This window comes from Schistocerca gregaria, chromosome 6 (genome assembly GCF_023897955.1).
Source record: "Schistocerca gregaria isolate iqSchGreg1 chromosome 6, iqSchGreg1.2, whole genome shotgun sequence".
NCBI classification, from domain to species: domain Eukaryota; kingdom Metazoa; phylum Arthropoda; class Insecta; order Orthoptera; family Acrididae; genus Schistocerca; species Schistocerca gregaria.
Genome location: NC_064925.1, coordinates 352,992,782 through 353,013,082, shown reverse-complemented (window position 1 = coordinate 353,013,082; position 20,301 = coordinate 352,992,782). Strand labels below are relative to the sequence as shown.

Sequence of the window (20,301 nt, the reverse complement as noted above, 5' to 3'; positions counted from 1 at the left end):
ACAACTGACCGAGAGCAACAAAAGGTAAAGCTATTTTTGTTTTAAGATCTCCTGTATTATCTGCTAACGATAATTTCATTTTGTTTCTTTTATGAGTCTTGTAAGAGGTTTCGTGTGGTACGCTACGAATTAACTTCCTGCGCCAATCTCTTCATCTCAGAGTAGAGCTTGCATTCAAAGTCCTCATTTTCGTACACATCAGAAAGTGAACCCTGTGAAATTAACTCGTGCAACAGGAAATCTCAAGATAGATTTGTTCTAATGTGTCTGGTTTTAAACGGTTACTATATTTACTGAAAGAAATGTGTTTCAAGGGCTACAGTGTTTGTATGTTTCCCACTTTGTACTACCTCTAGAACGCTAAGGAAGAATTCTAGATGATGAGGGCTATTCTACGTCTGGCAAATGACACCAAGTTTCCTCCCTGTTTACGACAGATGTTCCCGATGCCGGCGCTGCGGCGACTGGAGAACCTGCGCTCGCTGCGGATGGCGTGGAACGAGATCGGCGCCATCCCGGACGACGGCTACTCCCGACTCGGTGCGCTGCTCTTCCTCGACCTGAGCTCCAACAACTTCGAGCTCATCCCCGCCGACTGCTTCCGACCGCTGCCCTCCGTGCGGACGCTCTCCCTCTACTACAACGCCATCGAGTCGGTGCACGCCGAGGCGTTCGTATCGCTCGTTGACCTTGAGTCCATTGACCTCAGCCACAACAACATCGTCTTTCTGGACGCCGTAACGTTCCAGGCGAACAAGAAACTGCGAACTATAGACCTTAGCCACAACCACATACACTACATCAGTGGGGTGTTCGCCAACCTGCCGGAACTCAGGGAACTGTTTCTGTCCGAGAACAACATACTAGAAATTCCCAGCGACGCATTCACCGCTTCTTCGCAACTGACGGTTATCTACTTGCAGCAGAATGCCATTAGACGAGTTGACGCGTCAGCGCTCAATACGCTAGTCAATCTGGTGCAGCTCCACCTAAGCGCCAACTTCATTCGAGTATTTCCAAAGGATCTGCTGCGGAATGTGACGAGTCTTCAGTCCCTCAGTCTCGACAGTAATAACATAGCAGGGCTGGAAGTGGGTACCTTCGAGACCGTGAAAAGCTTGAAGGAGCTGAGGTTGCACAGCAACCGCATCGTCGAAATTACGAGAGGAGTGTTCGACCCTCTTCCGTCCCTGTTGGAGCTCCATCTGCAAAACAACCTCATCACAAATATCGAGTCAGGAGCATTTCGCAGTCTACAGAGCCTCCAGCACGTCAACCTGCAAGGCAACCTGTTGGCCCAGCTAGGTGACGTCTTTTTACACGAGTCACCGTCCCTCGTATCCATACAGCTCGATTCCAATACGCTGGTTGACCTGCACAACGATTCTCTCCGCGGACAGTCCAGTGTTCAGATCATGTGGCTAGGGCACAATCGTCTCACCAGGGTGGATCGCGCCATATTCCGGGATCTGATGCTGATACAGAGGGTCTATCTCACTAATAACAGCATATCGCACATCGAGGACAAGGCTTTCGAACCGATGCAGGCACTAAAGTTCCTGGATTTGAGCCTCAACAGCTTGAGGCACATCACCATCAACACATTCGCCGAACTTCATGAACTGGAAGAGCTTTACTTGTCTGGTAACGGCATTCTCCAAATCGATCCCAGGGCGTTGACATCGCTGAAGAAACTTAGGGTTCTCGACTTATCCACCAACAGTATCGCCGTGCTCCATGACGATATTTTTCAAGAGGGACTTCCTATCCGAATACTTAATCTTAAGAACTGTACAGTAACAAAAATTGAGAAAGGTGCTTTCAGAGGCCTCAATAACTTGAACGAACTGAACCTGCAAAACAACCGACTGAAAGCGAGTTCTCTCCGCCAGATAGATATTCCCGGGCTGCGAATACTGTACGTGTCTGGTAATAATTTTAGTGATATACAGAGTAACGCTCTGGAAGGACTGCCATCTATACAGACTCTTGCGATAGATAATGCTCAAATAGTCAGACTACCAAAGAATATTCTAAGTAAAAATAAAGACATTATTAGAATAGATATGAGTGGTAACCGTCTGAAACAACTTAGCCGCGAAACATTCTCCGGTTTGAAAACGTTGAGGGAAGTCAGGCTACACCGCAATTCATTCCCAGACGTTCCGTACGCAGCCATATCGAACATCTCTACGATAGAAGTGCTCGTGCTTTCAGGGAACTCTCTTACGAGTATAGATATGAGCAAACTGAGTGCTCTTAACAGATTGCGGGAGATCGACCTCAGGGATAATGCTGTATCATCCCTTTCCGGATTTGCTTCGGTGAACTTCACGCACCTTCTGAAGGTGGATATGAGCTTCAATTCCTTATCGGCGCTGCCGGCTAACTTCTTCCACTTGTCGACCTCGCTGCGCCGGCTCGACCTGTCGTATAACCGCTTCAGGCAGATACCTACGGTGGCGCTGTCCGACCAGAACCTGCCCAGTCTGGGCTGGCTCAACCTCACAGGTAATCCTCTGACCCTCATCCACGACCTGTCCTCGGTACAACGTTTCAACAGTCTGCAGGAGGTGCACATCAGCGGCACCAACCTGACCATCGTGACCAGCAAGGACTTCGAGGCGTTCCCCACGCTTCTGCACCTGTTCCTCGACCAGAACCGGCTGTCGCGCATCTCGCCAGGCGCCTTCCGCAGCCTCTCGAATCTGCTGTCGCTGGACCTCGGCGTCAACGAGTTGGAACTACTGCCACAGGAGAGGCTCACCGGCCTCCACCACCTGCGACTCCTCAACGTCACCCACAACAGGTTGAAGGAGCTCGAGGAATTTCCGCAGGATCTCAAGTCTCTCCAGATTCTCGACCTCTCCTTCAATCAGGTACCCATTCAATTAATTATTAAGCAATTCCAATAAATCACTGGATATGGTAGTTTTCTACAGGAAGTTATTTGAATTTGTGATCTCAGTTTTTGGTAACATAATTTTCGTTTCTGTTCCTTAAAATAAACATGGTTCGACTGAATCTAGTTGATAATTACCAATACTCTGTTACTTCTTACATACACTAGTTACAAATTTGGTATTCCTGACAATAAAACTCTTCATTAATTTCTTGATTTTTTCCAATGTAGCACTGAACTAGCAGTATCCCTTGTCTCTTTAACCAAAAACACTTCACTTTCGCCCGAAAGAAAGGTGAGATTGTACATAGGATACTCTCAAGAGAATGAGCTAGACCTACGATTATACGGAGCGCTATGGCAAACTTAACTGTCGTAGGACTACCCGGTAACACGTGACTGGTAACAAATGCATCCAGGAAAAGAAATACTTTTTATTTTATTACTAACTGACGAACCCGACATTGCTCGGGTACATATTTTGCTACTATTACAAACAAAACCAAAAATTTAACTGAGTTTGTAGTGTAATTCCCTGGAAAGTTTTTGTTTTCTGGACACAGATCCTTCGCGTGTCTACATTGCGATTTTGTAAACGTTTCTACCGTAACGACTCTCTATAGCTGTATAGATGACAATTCTTTCAGTCTATTTATATGGATATGGTGTCTGTTCATTCGGACATGTCCGAAAGAACAGACACCATATTCATGAAAGTATATCGTTCTGGCAATACCGGCCATGACCTTCCACTTCTGTACTGGTACGCACATATTACCCGAACTCTTACTGGACTTGGTAAGAGTGTCTTCCACGAGTAATGAGTGTGTTGGGTAGGGACACTACGAATGTAGTGTGTGGACATTATGTGGGCGTCGCGGGAGGCGTGCGCGAGATAGTCCCTGCGGTTGCATTATCCTCTGTGCCCTCGGTGGCTCAGATGGATAGAGCGTCTGTCATGTAAGCAGGATATCCCGGGATCGAGTCCCGGTCGGGGCACACACTTTCATCTGTCCCCGCTGATGTATATCAACACCCGTTAGCAGCAGAAGGTATTAATATATAATTGTAATTTCGTTTTTTTTCGGACATGTCCGAAAGAACAGACACCATATCCATATATCTATAGCGTTCTGGCAATACCAGCCACGACCTTCCTTTTCCGTGCGGATGCACACATATTACCCGAAATCTTACGGGACTTGGTAAGAATGTCTTCCACGGGTAATGAGTGTGTTGGGGTGGGACACTACTAATGTAGTGTGTGGTCATACATGGTAAGAATGTGTGTCTCACGAGAGGCGTGAGCGAGATAATATCTGCAGTCTTACTATCCTCTGTTCCGTCGGTGGGTCACATGGATAGAGCGTCTGCCATGTAAGCAGGAGATCCCGGTTTTGATTCCCGACTGGGGCACACATTTTCACCTGTCCCCGTTGATACATATCAACGCCAGTCAGCAGCTGAAGGTATTAGTGTATAATTCGAATTTCTTTCAGTCTATAGCCATCTGCACTCTGCATTTGAAAGCTGTCAAATGCGCTGTCAGCTTTCAGTGTATTTCCTTAACTTGATTCGACTGCAGGAGCGTCTTTCTAGCCAGCTGTTGTTAATTTTCGTGACCGGTGCTGTTACTTCTCAATCAAGTAGCTCCTACACTGGCCTCACAAGGGCTGAGTGCACTGTTCTTGGCAACAGTACTCGGCAGACACGGACGGTGACCCATCCGAGTGCTAGCCGCGCCCGACAACGCTTAACTTCGGTGATCAGACGAGAATATGTGTTGCCACTGCGTCAAGCCTATTAGCAGTAGTAAAGGACAACTGTATTAAAACTTCATGCACGATGAATAATTTTTTCACGGATCAGCGTGTTTATGAGCCCATATCTCTTGAACGATGTCTGGCACAATAATATATTCATGTAGATACATTCAGCAGCTTATGTGGAAACTCTCTGTAAAGTGTGTTTCGAATAGATTTATCAGAAAAGCTTTTTAAACATCATACACAACGCGGCAGTTCTTCACGCATGTCAGTGCATACTACGTACCATCTCCTGCAGTACGTGATGTACCACGATATAATTTTGCAGGTGCATTTAGCACTATTTGAGGATGACGTATGCAATATTTATTGCGAATACAGTTAGTAGCACGGATGTAATTACTTTAAACGTTATACATGATGCAGCAGTTTTTAACCTGTCTCATTGTTTATTACGTCATATCTCCTGAACAGACAGGTAGAGGGTTCTTATCCCGATAGTGATTGTTGCTAGACGGGATGCGATATGTGTACTAAGGTTGGCTGAGATCGATTCAGTGGTTTAGAAGGAACATGGAATACACACGCACACACAGATACATACATATCTACTATTGAAACTTCCTGGCAGATTAAAGCTGTGTGCCCGACCAAGACACGAACTCGGGACCTTTGCCTTTCGCGGGCAAGTGCTCAATCATCTGAGCTACCGAAGCACGACTCACGCCCGGTACTCACAGTTCTACTTCCTCCATGTCTCCGCAGTATCCTTTCTTTCAGGAATGCAAGGTTCGCAGAAGAACTTCTGTAAAGTTTCGACGGTAGGAGACGAGATACTGGCATAAGTAAAGCTGTGAGTACCGGGCGTGAGTCGTGCTTCGGTAGCTCAGATGGCGAGCCGGCACGGTAGCTCAGCGTGTTCAGTCAGAGGGTTACGCGCCCTCTGTAATAATAAAAAAAAAGTGTCAATCGATCAACAACGAACACAAATGGATTTCTTACGACGTCCGCCCCGAACAAAAGCGAACAAAATTATATTGGAAAAAAATGGATGGTAGAGCACTTGCCCGCTAAAGGTAAAGGTCCCGAGTTCGAGTCTCGGTCCGGCACACAGTTTTAATCTGCCAGGAAGTTTCATATCAGCGCACACTGCGCTGCAGAGTGAAAATCTCATTCTGAATACCTATTATCATTATTATTATTACTTATTACACACGTTACAGCCTTTATCAGACCACGTGAAGCATTTATGACTACTTGTTCTTACGGTTCTTCCAGTATTATTTCATTCGTTCGCTAAAGGCCATCCTCCTTTCTTAGGTCTACTTAGCCTTTGGGCTTTAGGTACTGTCTTCTCTCAAAATGTGTGGCTATGGACACTTTTGTCGCTGATGTCCGCTGAATTTACCTGTGTTTTTTCCAGATCAAATTTGATTTGTGCCATCCAATGTGTAGTGGTTTTGAGCCTCCGTATGTATCTGAGAATTCTGCTGGTGAGTCTGGTCTGTGGGAGTCTGCAGATGTGGCCGTAAAATTTTAGTCCCCTTTTTCTGATGTCCTCTGTGAAGCTGGACAAATTCTCTGTGGCATCTGTGGACGAAATCTTGAATCCTTCGTCTGTGAGTTTTGGTCCAATAATTTTCCTGATAATTTTTCTTACCTCTGTGTAGATCTTCTCTAGGTCGCCGTTAGTGTGTAGCATCTGTGTCTCGCAGGAGTATAGCACCACAAGTTTGATTAAACCATTCTAGTGACGAAAGTTGACGGCGGTGAGGGCCATCATTTGTTGTAAATATCCTGTGAATTGTTTAACGCTCTCATCATCCTCAGTAACTTGGTGTTATGGATGAATGTCCCCACTCCAGTCGGCTCGACCACCTCTCCTAGTTATTTGAAATGTGTTGCTCCGTTGGCCCTGCCATATTTTGTGTTTAAATTCAGTATGCTTGATTCTGTGCAGAGGTACTCAATTGTGGTGTCAACCACGCTAGAGGCTGCGATAATCGGTAGTGGTCCAGCATTTGCAACCTATCTCAAGTCGCTGGCGCTAGCAGCACCGCCGTATGGCACGAACAGAGACGTGCAAATCGCCCCGGCCACGTCAGCTACAGGTCGTGTGCGAAGTCAGATTAGGATAGCCTTCAGCTCGCTAGGTTCGCAGCCTCTAGTTCGTGCATGTATTAAGCACGTAATACCAGAATTTGTTACCATGCTTGTTTTATAATCCAGTAAATGTTTGTTAATGAGTCATATGTATTCAAGAAAGATAGTTGTTATTAGTTATGTTCCTGGAGTGCAGTAGCACGACGAAGTTAAGTAAACGTTGAAACTTCCTGGCAGATTAAAACTGTGTGCACCGACCGAGACTCGAACTCGGGACCTTTCCCTTTCGCGGGCAAGTGCCCTACCATCTGAGCTACCGAAGCACGACTCACGCCCGGCCCTCACAGCTTTAGCGGCTACGGACAGCATGGGCAAAAATAAAGATTTTCTATCCCATTACTCGTACTGTTGACGAGTTTCAATATGTCAATTTTGAAATTGCAAGGGTATATCATAAGACACTAGGAATGTATTTGTTGTGCTCTACATAGACTGTCTGTCAATGGTCACATGCATATTGTATTGCTAAATCGGTTTCGACAGCTACGTTATTTTCAGTAGCCCTATGGAACAACAAACAATACAGAAAAACGCATTTGTCTGTAGTGAATAAACACTTAACTGCAAAATATAAATTAAAAACGACAACATGTAACTCCATGGCTTCGTCAGTGCGTAATAGAAACGTGCATCTCCCCACGTCTCCCAACAGAGGTATGTGCGGGACAAGACAGTGGAAGTACTTAAACAGTAAAACGTAATGCAATTTAATTTGGATGCGTGATTAAAATTAATCAGAGGTGAAATAATACAGAAGAGTGTTTTATATTTTTAAAACTCTGCCAATAATTATTAAAGCTCTTTTAAAAATTATTAATTAATTATGCAGCCTCTTCACATGCGAGACAGCACGCAGTTAATGGCGTGTGAACAGGTGACGTTATTTCAGGGATGGCCAGGATGCATGAAAAGTCAGCGATGTATTCAGCGAACGCAGCTAGCGTCCTATTACACACTGGCAAGGCCGTCGGTTGAACGTACATCCAGTTTTCATTTATGTAGTCCAGTTAAATGTTTACGTAATGCTGTAATATTTTTGTGTATTGCTTCTTGTTTCATACGACTATGGAGAGTGGGACAATTGTCGAAATCGATTTAGCCAATCAAGAATTACAGATATTCCTTATAGTCAATTTAGTGTTCTCACTGGTACTCAACTCTAACAACAAGGCAAATGCCAAAACATTCGTTGTGGATATCCGTATACCCGGGCCTGCAGCTGGAACCACGTGGATTGGAAATATACACATCAAATAAAAAATTTTCGTCACCTCGCTTCCAAGACTTCCTGAACCTGTAATGAAAATTGAATTGAGGTCAACATAAACATCATTTACGCCCTTTTTATTACTCATGAAAACCACACATTGCATGTGGTACCACCATACAGCCAGACCTTCAGAGGTGGTGGGCCAGATTGCTGTAGACGTCCGTACCTCTATTATCCAGTAGCACTTCCTCTTGCATTGGTGCATGCCTGTATTCGTCGTGACATACTATCCATAGGTTCATCAAGGCACTGTTAGGCAAGATTGTCCCACTCCTCAACGGCGATTCAGCGTAGATCCGTCAGGGTGGTTGGTGGGTCACGTCGTCCATACACAGCCCTTTCCAATGTATCCCAGGTATGTTCGATCGGGTTCATGTCTGGAAAACATTATGGCCACTCTAGTCAAGCGATGTCGTTATCCTGAAGGACGTCATTCACAAGACATGCACGATGGGGTTTCGATTTGTCATCAATGAAGACGAATGCCTCGCCAATCTGCTGCCGATACGGTTGCACTATCTGTCGGAGGAAGACATTCACGTATCGCACAGCCGTTACGGCGCCTTCCATGACCACCAGCGGCGTACGACGGCCCCGCGTAATGCCACCCCAAAACAGCAGGGAACCTCCACTTTGCTACACTCCCTGACAATGAGTCTAAGGCGTTCATCCTGACCGGGTTGCCTCCAAACTCGTTTCCGACGATTGTCTGGTTGAAGGCGCATTCGAAAGCCTCTGCGAAGATTACGTGATGCCAATCCTGAGCAGTCGATTCGGCATATTGTTGGGCCCATCTGTACCGCGCTGTATGGTGTCGTGGTTGGAAAGATGGACCTCGCCATGGACGTCGGAAGCGAAGTTGGCGTCATGCAGCCTAATGTGCACAGTTTGCGTACTAACATGGCGTCCTGTGGCTGCACGAAAAGCATTATGAAACATTTTGACGTTGCTGCAAGGATTCGTCAGAGCTATAACCCGTAGGTAGCGGTCATCCACTGCAGTAGTAGCTCTTGGGCGGCCTGAGCGAGGCATGTCTACGACAGTTACTATCTCTCTGTATCTCGTCTATTTCCAAACAACATTGCTTTGGATCACTCCAGGACACTTCCCTTGTTGAGAACCCTTCCTGGCATAAAGTAACAGAACCGCGGTATTGGCCGTCTAGGCTTCGTTGAACTACAGACAACGCGAGCCTTGTACCGTCTTCCTGGGACCCCCTCCGTCTAATGGCCGCTGCTCATACATAATTGTTTACATCTTGAGCTCAATTAGTGACATCTCTGAACAGTCAAAGGGACTATGTCTGTGATACAATATCCACAGTCAACGTCTATCTTGGAGTTATGGGAACTGCTGTGATGCAAAACTTTTTTATGTGTGTAGATAGCAACTCTGAGCAGTTCGCAGTTCTGTGTGAACAAGGGATTAAGAATCCACACATACTGAAAAAGTGGATAACTGCAAGGTGCTGGCACAGTATTTCTCAGTATTGCTCAGAACCGAATCAGAGATGCCTGGAGGAATAACCGACAGAGAAGCACACAGACTCACTACCCCCGACACAAGAGGAGGTCCACAGAAACATCCTTGAACCCAAAAACATCTGCTTAAGACGGAATAGGGGCCGGATTACTGAAAAACCTCAAACCAAACTAACTTAGAGAACTGACACATATCACAGACATCTGGACATAAGAAAAGCTACCAGATGACTGGAAATGCGCACTGATTTATCCATTTCATAAAAAAGGCTGAAAATCAAAGCCCTCAGAAATACGACAGTTGTAAGTAGGCTGTTTAGGATTTTTTATTGGTAACGCCACATAGCGCTCTGTATGAATAATCACTGGCTGTGCTGTGTGGAGTCAGTGGCTGGTTGGCATTGTTGTAATACTCGCCGTTGTAGTGTTGGGCGGCTGGATGTTAACAACGCGTAGCGATGCGCAGTTGGAGGTGAGCCGCCAGCAGTGGTGGATGTGGGGAGAGAGATGGCGGAGTTTTGAAATTTGTAAGACGGGATGTGATGAATTTCTATATACATTCTGACTTTTGATGACTATTAAGGTAAATTCATTGTTTGTTCCCTAGTAAAATCTTTCATTTGCTAACTATACCTATCAGTAGTTAGTGCCTTCCGTAGTTTGAATCTTGTATTTAGCTGGCAGTAGTGGCGCTCACTGTATTGCAGTAGTTCGAGTAACGAAGATTTTTGGTGAGGTAAGTGACTTGTGAAAGGTATAGGTTAATGTTAGTCAGGGCCATTCTTTCGTAGGGATTTTTAAAAGTCAGATTGCGTTGCGCTAAAAAATATTGTGTGTCAGTTTAAGCACAGTCTTGTATAATTTTTCCAAGGGGACGTCTCACAGTCATATGCACTATCGTTGTCTTTAAGAAAGTGTATGACTCCACTGAGCGCCAGTCATTGTTCAACATCCTATACGAACAAGGTTTGGACGACAAGACACTGTGACTGATCAGAAAGACACTGACAAATACCACGTCAAAAGTGAAATTTATGGGGGAAATTTCTGAACCCCTTTGAGATCAGGACAAGCATGCGTCAAGTTGATGGTCTCTTACCACTCCTCTTCTACCTAGTGATGAACCGAGTCGTTGAGGACTGGAAGCCAGTGCGACTAGAACGACCCGAGGATGAACTGGAAGTTGGCTGTTGCTCCGTCGTGGATTATCAGTCACTACTTGCAGACAAAGAAACCACAGCAATCAGGCAGGTCGAAGTGCTCAAGGAGTGCGCAGAAAAAGTAGGGCTACAGATCTCTGACGTGAAGTTCGATGGCAGCATGTCATGACCTCACACAGATGCAGGATGCTATTCGATTGGTACCCCTGGGTTTTGCAAATGGTTCTAATGTCTCTGAGCACAGTGGATCTTAACAGCTAAGATCAGCAGTCCCCTATAACTTAGAACTACTTAGGCCTAACTAATCTAAAGATATCACAAATTTTGCTAATCGTGATACAAGGACTATTGCTCAAATTTCTCCTGTTAGTGGTCATGCCCGACGCAGGATTCGGACCTGCAACAGTAGCAGTCGCCCGGTTCCGGACTGAAGCCCCTAGAACCGCTCGGCCACAATGGCCGGCTGGGATTTGCAGTGGGATGGATGACAGAGGCTAGCAAGAGAGGGGTGACTGAAGGAATCTGAAAGATTCCAAAATAACTAGTACTGGAATACTTAAGTAAATAACTTTTACTTACCAGAATGAGTAAGTGTGCGCTGATAAGAAACTTCCTGGCAGATAGATTAAAACTGTGTGCACCGACTGAGACTGGAACTCGGGACCTTTGCCTTTCGCAGCTATAGTTACCACAATTTCAAGCACTATCGAAGCTACAGACATAAAATTCTTGGTATGTAGCCCGAGACCACTTAGTGCACCCTCAACAAGTCGTGTGGGAAGCGGCATTTAAATAGTCCTAAATTTGCTGCCTTCTGACTGATTAAGCACCACGATTGTTTCCCTGTAGGTTAAGACAGGTAGTAAAGGATACAGCAAGCTGTTTAGTGAAAATCCTGATTTTTTCACTGAGTGGTTATCTTCAGCTCTATGAGACATACAGGAAACGAGTTACAATAATGTAACATGCATACCTGCTGCGCTTTAACTGTCAACTATGATCTAAGTGTGACCTCAACCCTTGACATGAATTGTTCAGAAGGCACTACTTGTATATATAAACTATTTCAATGTTTTAAGCTACATTTCCTGGTATACATTTATCATTGATTCACGTTTTAACTTATACAGCTGTGCATACAATAAGCCATGCATATTTACTTATAGTAACTGGTTAGTTATATCCTTTATTCCCTGACTATGGCCACACAGTGGCCGAATTTTGGATTTCTAGTAAACATTATTTACGACTGACTAACTGCTATACCGTTTTCTACTTGAAGTAAAGGCAGTCGCAGGGACATCTGTTTCTACATGGAATCAAACCTGGTAGGTGATCTCGTAACTAAAGTCGAGCGGGTGTAAGTTGATCCCTGACACAGGCAGCGGCCGAGCGCGGCAGCTTCGAGGGCCTATTTAAACAAGTAACGTCACGATGTTTTCTAAGCGTCTCTATGGCAACGCCACGGTGTTGTTACAGCTCTTTAGACGACTACTATTTGCACCTGAAGCCGTTAGGGCTTCGTAGTTGAAATCTGGCAACAGCGCTGCGAGCTGTCAGGGATCAACTTACTCCTTGTCGACTATGCTTGGCAAGCTCTACGATAATTAACAGGTATGAGCAAAATAAATACCTATCCTCCCTACGCGGCACAGCTAAACTCTGATAGGTGGAGTATACTATATTGTCGTAAATACGTAATGATTGCGTATACAACATGGACACAACAGATTATTGACTAAATGTAACCTGAGATGCCTCACCCTTTTTGTAAGATTTAACGTAATGCAGAAAGCTTCCAATCTGGACTAATTTACTTTTGGTAATACTTGAGAGCTCACTTTTGTTCTGTCACCCTACGGAAATGATAAGTACGACGCAGAGAGGCACCCACAGTCACACTTACAAAATAATGAACAAAATGAAACACATAAAGAAACAAAAATGACAAATTATTATAGATACTGCTGTAGTACTAACTGCTGTCAATTAAGGGTACTTCAATAAAAGTTGAAGTATGGACAAGTTTCTCAAGTTCGTTTTCCTGAATGATCATGCACAGAGTAAGTGAAGAGAATAACTTTGCTGACTTCTGTGAACAGATACATGTAGTAAAAGTTGACATCGATCGTATTGACCAGATGTTAATTATTGTATGGGCGAGTAACGCAGAGCGTTGTGAACCATAACTGGAGGTAAATGATTTATAGATCTAATTAGTACTCGAATGCGAAGAATAATAATAACACTTCGATACGAAGTCTCAATTTGAAGGTTGTATCGGTTAGATGCAATCTACCGTTATGTTTCACTACAGTCACTGTGTTGAAACTTTAAGTAAATAATATCGCCTTCAATGTTGTATATAAGACTTCGAAAAACGCTTTGATAAATTGCCGTGTGGAGCTGTCAAGAAAAGTGATAGTATATCTTTCGTAAACTACAATGTTATCACATCACCGCTACTTTATATTATCTGCAAAGTTCTCTGGGACCGAGATAAATTTTATATAATGTTAGTAATCATCTTAAGGATTATTGGTACTCTTCTTTATATGTATGGCACTGTAAGATGGTGTTCAGCTAGAGGTTTGTTTTGTACGACACAGTAACACAAATGACGGAGGGTTGTTGAGTACTGAATCACATGTGTAGCCTACCTCGTGATGATTGTAACATGATTCTATGGAGACGACACACTGCTCTTCTTGAAATTAAATTTTGACGCTGTCCTTGTGCATCATTTGGTAGCAAAACAAAATGGTTCAAATGGCTCTGAGCACTATGGAACTCAACTGCTGTGGCCATCAGTCCCCTAGAACTTAGAACTACTTAAACCTAACTAACCTAAGGACATCACACACATCCATGCCCGAGGCAGGATTCGAACCTGCGACCGTAGCAGTCACACGGTTCCGGACTGCGCGCCTAGAACCGCGAGACCACCGCGGCCGGCGGTAGCAAAACACATTATAAATAAATGCTCTGAACTGCTACCAAAAGTTGCAGCATACTGTAAGTCTGGTTAATTTTACCTCTAACGACGTCCACTGTTCAAGTGTGCATTTGAACAGCAAATCGTCACTTAATTACTCTCCTCAAAATTAATCACCGAGATGACTTGTCTCTCACATAGTTTAAAGCTCAGATCTGAAAAAAAGCAAAGCACAGTTAGGTGTACGGAATGCGATCATTCAAATTCCTCTCGTGAGCAATGAAGTTCACAGTCTCTTGTTCGTCTTAAAAACCACGGAAATTAGTTTCGTTGAAAGCATGGAATATGTCACGAAATAACAGCGCCATCATAATCTGATTGCTGTTGATTGCTGAAGTTGTACATATTTTCAGTGTCTTTTCTCCCTTTCAACGTCTTCATCGAAGATTTTCCAAGCTATACTTGGTCGAATCGCTTCTTTTTTCTGACGATGTCTTGTAAACTTGCGCTTCTTCGTCTGGGTCGATCCAAAACAAATTTTTCTTTTGAAGTTCTAACAAATTGTAGCAACAATAGTGCAACAGCCTTCTTGAATATTCGAAGTTCGATTCAAGTGCTCTCACAAACAATGGCATTCCCCGTCTCAAAATTTCTACCTCGGAGTTCTCTCAAACCTTTTTTTCTTTCAACACTACTAAGCAACACTTTCCTACAGTGCTCGTGACAGGTCGACAAAATTTCCACTGACCCGCTTTCAATCGTTATTCCTCACATCTATACATTATCATCTTCCAAAATTCACCTTCCCAGCCGGCCGCTGTGGCCGAGTGCTTCTAGGCGCTTCAGTCCGGAAACGCGCTGCCGCCACGGTCGCAGGTTCGATTCCTGCCTTGGGCATAGATGTGTGTGGTGTCGTTAGGTTTAAGTAGTTCTAAATCTAGGTGACTGATGACCTCAGATGTTAAGTTCCATAGTGCTTAGAGCAACTGGAACCATTTTTGAATTACCTTCCGGCCAATACTATACAGAAACACCTCTATTTACTAAATATAATGGCCTTCTCTATCACTAATTCAACTTATCACAACATCTTAACGCTGTTGGGTCCCTCCTTGAACCAAGTCACTTATCAATTGTCTCTCTCGCTATCGTTAAATTTTTACATAGATATCATTTTCCCTATGGAGCTGCAGCATCCATTCACACAAGACTATACACACAAGTACACTGAGAATGCTAGTAAAATTTAAAGTAATACTATTAATTTACATAACGATTTGAAACCACGTATTCAAAACATAACATCACAAAAATACTGAAAAAAATTGAAACAAATAAAATGAAAAATATACATACGGTTTTATAATGATTCCCACGGGTTATCAAATTAGTGGGGAGGCTGTTACATAAACATCAAAGCGGACTAAAACACGGTTGTCCTAATAAATGGTGAAGTTATCATAAGTGTTGTGTGTATAACGTATACGCTGACTTACCTGAGTCATAGAGGAACATAATGGTACTTGGTTCAAATGGCTCTGAGCACTATGGGACTTAACTGCTGTGGTCATCAGTCCCCTAGAACTTAGAACTACTTAAACCTAAATACACTAAGGACACCACACACATCCATGTCCGAGGCAGGATTCGAACCTGCGACCGTAGCGGTCGCGCGGTTCCAGACTGTAGCGCCTAGAACCGCTTGGCCACACCGGCCGGCCATAATGGTACTTAATACACATCTGATTGGCATTAGACACTACTGGATCAATGGAAAATTAGATGCGGATCATAGTTGATACTGCGTCGGACGTAAAATTTGGTGAAGAGAACATCTGCAACAGAGAATCCTGGAGTCAGATAATAACAAATCGCTTGAGTTTTAAATAGCTTTATTGTTTCAATCACGGCCGGTTTCGGGTGATCATAAGCCCTTCTTCAGGTGAGCATGAACAATGAGGGGCGTGGCCGCGAACACTGGACACGAGGTTGCGGACAAGTGACAGCTGCAGCTGTTGCCGAGATATGCATGTGTCCGGAATTGAATTTGGATCACAGTGTCATTTTGTGGCTATAGAGAAGAGAGAAGCTTTGCGTACAACATTGTGGACGATGTCGACCATGTGCTACATCCTAGCGCCAGCGTAATTAACTTTCCTTAAATAATCGTAGCTGCCCAGTTTCTGCATCTCCGCAATGGTGTCGATGGGGAACTTAAGAGCAGCATTAGGTTACAGATTTTAGTCAGATTGTTTACCATAGACTTCGACGGCTTTATCTGCATGCCTCTGGTGCTTTTCTCTCACACAGAAACAGAATCGTTCAAATTATCTATGGAACATATAACGAACCAACTACCCTAAAGGCTTGAGACGTGAAAGGTACCGAAATTAACTAACGTCTTAGCGAAACATATGGAATGGTTACAAAGTCGTGTAGAGCGTTGAAAGATGCCCACACAAACGTGCTTCATTACTGGCAATCTGGAGCAAAAAGTCAGTAAAAGAATTTGTGAAGACATACGCTACACGATTCTGTCATTGTTTTCTGCCATCCCTCAGGTTTCAAGACGTGAACGGTTGCGCCATCGGAAACTGTGCACACACTGGGTTCCACATATGCTGATTGAGTTGCAGAATGTCAATCGTTTAGCCAATCCAATGACTTTTCTCTAGAGGTTTTGTGTAGAATGAAATGGAATAAGCTTTTAATCCAAATTGCCTCTATGGAAGCAAGATGGATAGTTCGCACTGCACCGGAATCAAAATAACAGTCGTAGGAATGGAGGAACTGAGCACATAAAAGAAACTGAAGTACCAGCTAACAGATCCGGTCTGAAAAATCATGTGCTTGCTCCGTAGAGGAATCGTATCGCTGCACAATTCTTGTGCACATGTCGTTCATCGTACTCAGGACCTCATCCTATTGTTTGGTGAGGAACTGTTCTACCAGTGTCCGTATAACCCTGAATAGGGTGGGGAACCATTTTATCAATCTCAGTAATAAGGTGGGGAACCATTTTGTCGATCTCCGTATAATCCTTACCTACCATTTGTTGTAGAGAAAGAAACATCTTTCCGGACAATTCTACTAGGAAGATGATAGAACCAAAACATCAGTACAGTACTGATAAAAAATTGTGACTTCTGTGAGCATCGATTTCAGAAGCGAGTCATACGATACAATAAGTGCATTAACGTGGGTGGAAATTACGTTGTAAAGTACATTAAAGTACAGGCTTTCATAAAAACATAAATTTGTCTTAATATTGAAGCGACGAATGAAGATTTGCAGCAAAGGCAACATTCGAACCCTCCCTGCTCACTCGGAGATGCGCTAACCACTACACCACCCTTGCACAGTGGCTTTGCACAACTGTAAGGGCTACTCTAGCACACCTCCCTCCTCAAACATACACCATTTCACGCCTCAGCCCCTTTAGTTTTCACCCTAAACGAGAACAGTGTTGTAGAGGCAGTCCATCTCTATTAGAACTGCGTACAACACCCTCTGTGGCATTGTAGCGAGAGGGAAGTACTTCTCTGGCTGGTATCACTAACCTGGTGTCTTGCTGTAAGTCCCTCGTCGCACAGTAGTAACGCTCAGTCGCCAGATTTCAAGTAAGTGGTGATCCTACTGAAGAGGAGTGTTTAAGAATGGCAGTTGTTAATTGTCAACAACGTTTGTACAATACTTGTTTTAATGCAGAAATTGCTTTGTCACATCCGTCATAGAATCAGTGTTTGCAATATGGCGGCTCTGGACTACCCCGTTATATTCGACCCTTTACACACATTAACACCGTTTTCTGACTTTACATAATCGTAGACCCCACGACACGTGGCGTTCTGATAACTAATAACTTCACTTTGTAGCTTGTTTAACTGCTGAAATATTCGCTCGCGACCATTCTTTTAGAGCCGCCCCGTTTACTCGACTGTGCGTTTTGAGAGGCTCCTCGCGACTACCTCGCCCTGCCTTCCCGAATGACAACAGAGACCACCCCAACTTTCTCCCTCTGCCATGAAGGACACTTCTCTCGTTTCCTATATATGCAAACTTTCAGCTAATGGCCATTCAGATCGCTGTTGCTAGGCGGATCTGACGCCAGGTTTGCAGACATTGTGACGGAAGTTTGTCTCGGAACACCGTCTCAGATTGTAAGATCATACTCCCGAATAGTCGGATCTTGTCCCTACTAAGGTTGCACAACATTGCCTCCTATGATTTCATCACTGATACTCCTTGCTGATGCTTAATTGTCAAATGTACATGTAGCCTTGCTGCTACTGAGCATTCCCGATCGCATAAATATGTCTAATACTTGGCTTAACCACGTAAAGGGAATGCACACATGTATTAAAAGCACCTCACCATCGATCAAAAGGGGCATCCTGCCTCAAACGCAGGGAAACGTACTTTATTTAAAGAAAACTGTACATCTGCATAGATATTTGAGACTGGGAAAGGTCTCTGGAACCATATAGTTTCATATGATAACAGTACCTGAACCTGGGATTCAAGGAGGATCCCCCACTACGTTCCATACTGAGGTGCCATTCCAGTACTGTTGAGATCATTTGCAATGCCGTTCAAGCTGAGAGGGAAAACCAAGTGGCCTGAGGCCTGACTGGCAAACTGGATTGAGGAGGGAGGCGTGTTAGGGTTGCCTGTGCACTTGTGCAAAGCCACTGTGCCATGTTGTCGTAATGGTTTGCACATCTACCTAGTTAGTTGGAGATCCGGGTTCGAATCCTGGCCTTGATAGAAATCTTCATTTTTCCCTTCAGTCTACACATCATACGTCTTTGAGACTCGGAAAAATCTCTGGAAACATATAGTTTAATTAGTTGTGATATTGTTTTTGTTTTACATTTTATTTTAAACGGTACTTACGTGAAGAGAAAGCCACTGATAATTCGTTAAATAAGCACCAGTATTGCTCAAAGTACCACGACAACTTATTTTCTTCTTTGTGCAGAAGGTAATTCCCCGGCCTCAGAATTGCGAGTCACACACACCCACACGACGATGCTTCTGTGGCAGGTGACGCGCGTGGGCAAGCACACGTTCCGGCACCTGGCCAACCTGGCGGAGCTCCACCTGTACGGCAACTGGATCTCGGCCGTGGCCAGCGACGCCTTCCGGCCGCTCAAGAAGCTGCGCCTGCTCGACCTGAGCCGCAACTACCTGGAGAACCTGCCGCTCAGCGCCTTCCGCCCGCTCGAGACGCAGATACGCAGCCTCAGGACCGAGGGTACGCACTTCTCTTGCTCTTGCTGCTTTGCTCGATAACATTCTGGCTCTTCCAGAAACTTAGAGTCTTTCTCTCTCATTATTTATATGGCAATCCTGTCAACACTGTGGCTATTAAAAACTCTTTTACGTCGTACCAGCAAGCCTTATGTTTTACAGTACATCCACGGTAGAGTGTGCATCAAAAATTACCTCACAAATTTGGAACTCTGCACAACTTTATTAAGAAAACATGCAGAATCGGCAGACATGTCATTTTGGAGCACACAGATTCAAGTTCTATATAAAATTGTCAAGTGTAACTCCAGTTCGATGTGAGTACTATTTGTGGTTCGGCAAAAATCCCACCGGTAGTCAATTTCTTTCCACACTCGTTGTAGCGAACCTGGCGTAACTTGCGCCCTGGCAGCATAGATACGATTTTTCTGGTCGGCTAAATTGTTTGCTAGGAGAGGACCATACACATGGTCTTTAATGAAAGCCCAGAGAAATAAATCCACTGGCGTCAAGTCCGAGGAACGAGGTGATCATGCGAACAAATTGTGCACTACGCTGGCGCTCCTGGTGGCGGAGTGGGGTACTGATGTGAATCAAAATTGACGTTGTTGCTACAAAATGGCACATCTACTGACGAAAAGGGGTACTGGTGCACTGTTTGATTCAAACTTGAGGCTGGCTGCTACAAAATGACACACCTACCGATTCTGTAAGTTACCTCAATGAATTTCTATATCACTCCAAAGTTGTTGAGTCCTTATTGACTCATCGTCTATATGTCACCTGAACACGATAGTTAAGTTAACCTAAGAAAATTTTCGTTTTTTATTTATTTATTTAGTTATTTATTATTTTTTGCAGCATAAGATTGCAGTGTGACACGACCTTTTGGAATAGCTAGTCTCTCTTAGACATGGCGGTCATTGCTGATACAATTGGTTTTTGGTGGAATGCAGTCGAATTAAATCGGGTGATGCTGAGTGAATTAAATTAGGAAATGAACCGCTTAAAGTAGTAAATGAGTTTTGCTATTTGGGGAGCAAAATAACTGATCATGGTCGAAGCAGAGAGGATAAAAAATGTAGACTGGCAATGACAAGGAAAGCGTTTCTGAAGAAGAGAAATTTGTTAACCTCAGGTATAGATTTAAGTGTTAGGAAGACGTTTCTGAAAATATTTGCATGGAATGTAGCCATGTATAGAAGTGAAACGTGGACGATACGTAGTTTGGACAAGAAGAGAATAAGAAGCTTTCGAAATGTGATGCTACAGAAGAATGCTGAATATTAGGTAGGTAGATCACATAACTAATGAAGAGGTATTGAATAGAATGAGGGAGAAGAGAAATTTGTGACACAACTTGACTAGAAG

General features: G+C 44.0%; 1 protein-coding gene across 1 annotated transcript in view; it reads left to right on the top strand.

Moving 5' to 3' along the window:
- Positions 1 to 20,301, top strand: part of LOC126278882 (protein artichoke) — a 513,902-nt gene that overhangs the window by 359,592 nt on the left and 134,009 nt on the right. The window contains exons 4-5 of the mRNA XM_049979157.1: positions 438 to 2,879; positions 18,724 to 18,934. Of these exons, the coding sequence (XP_049835114.1) occupies positions 438 to 2,879; positions 18,724 to 18,934 (2,653 nt within the window). The remainder of the gene's footprint in view (positions 1 to 437; positions 2,880 to 18,723; positions 18,935 to 20,301) is intronic.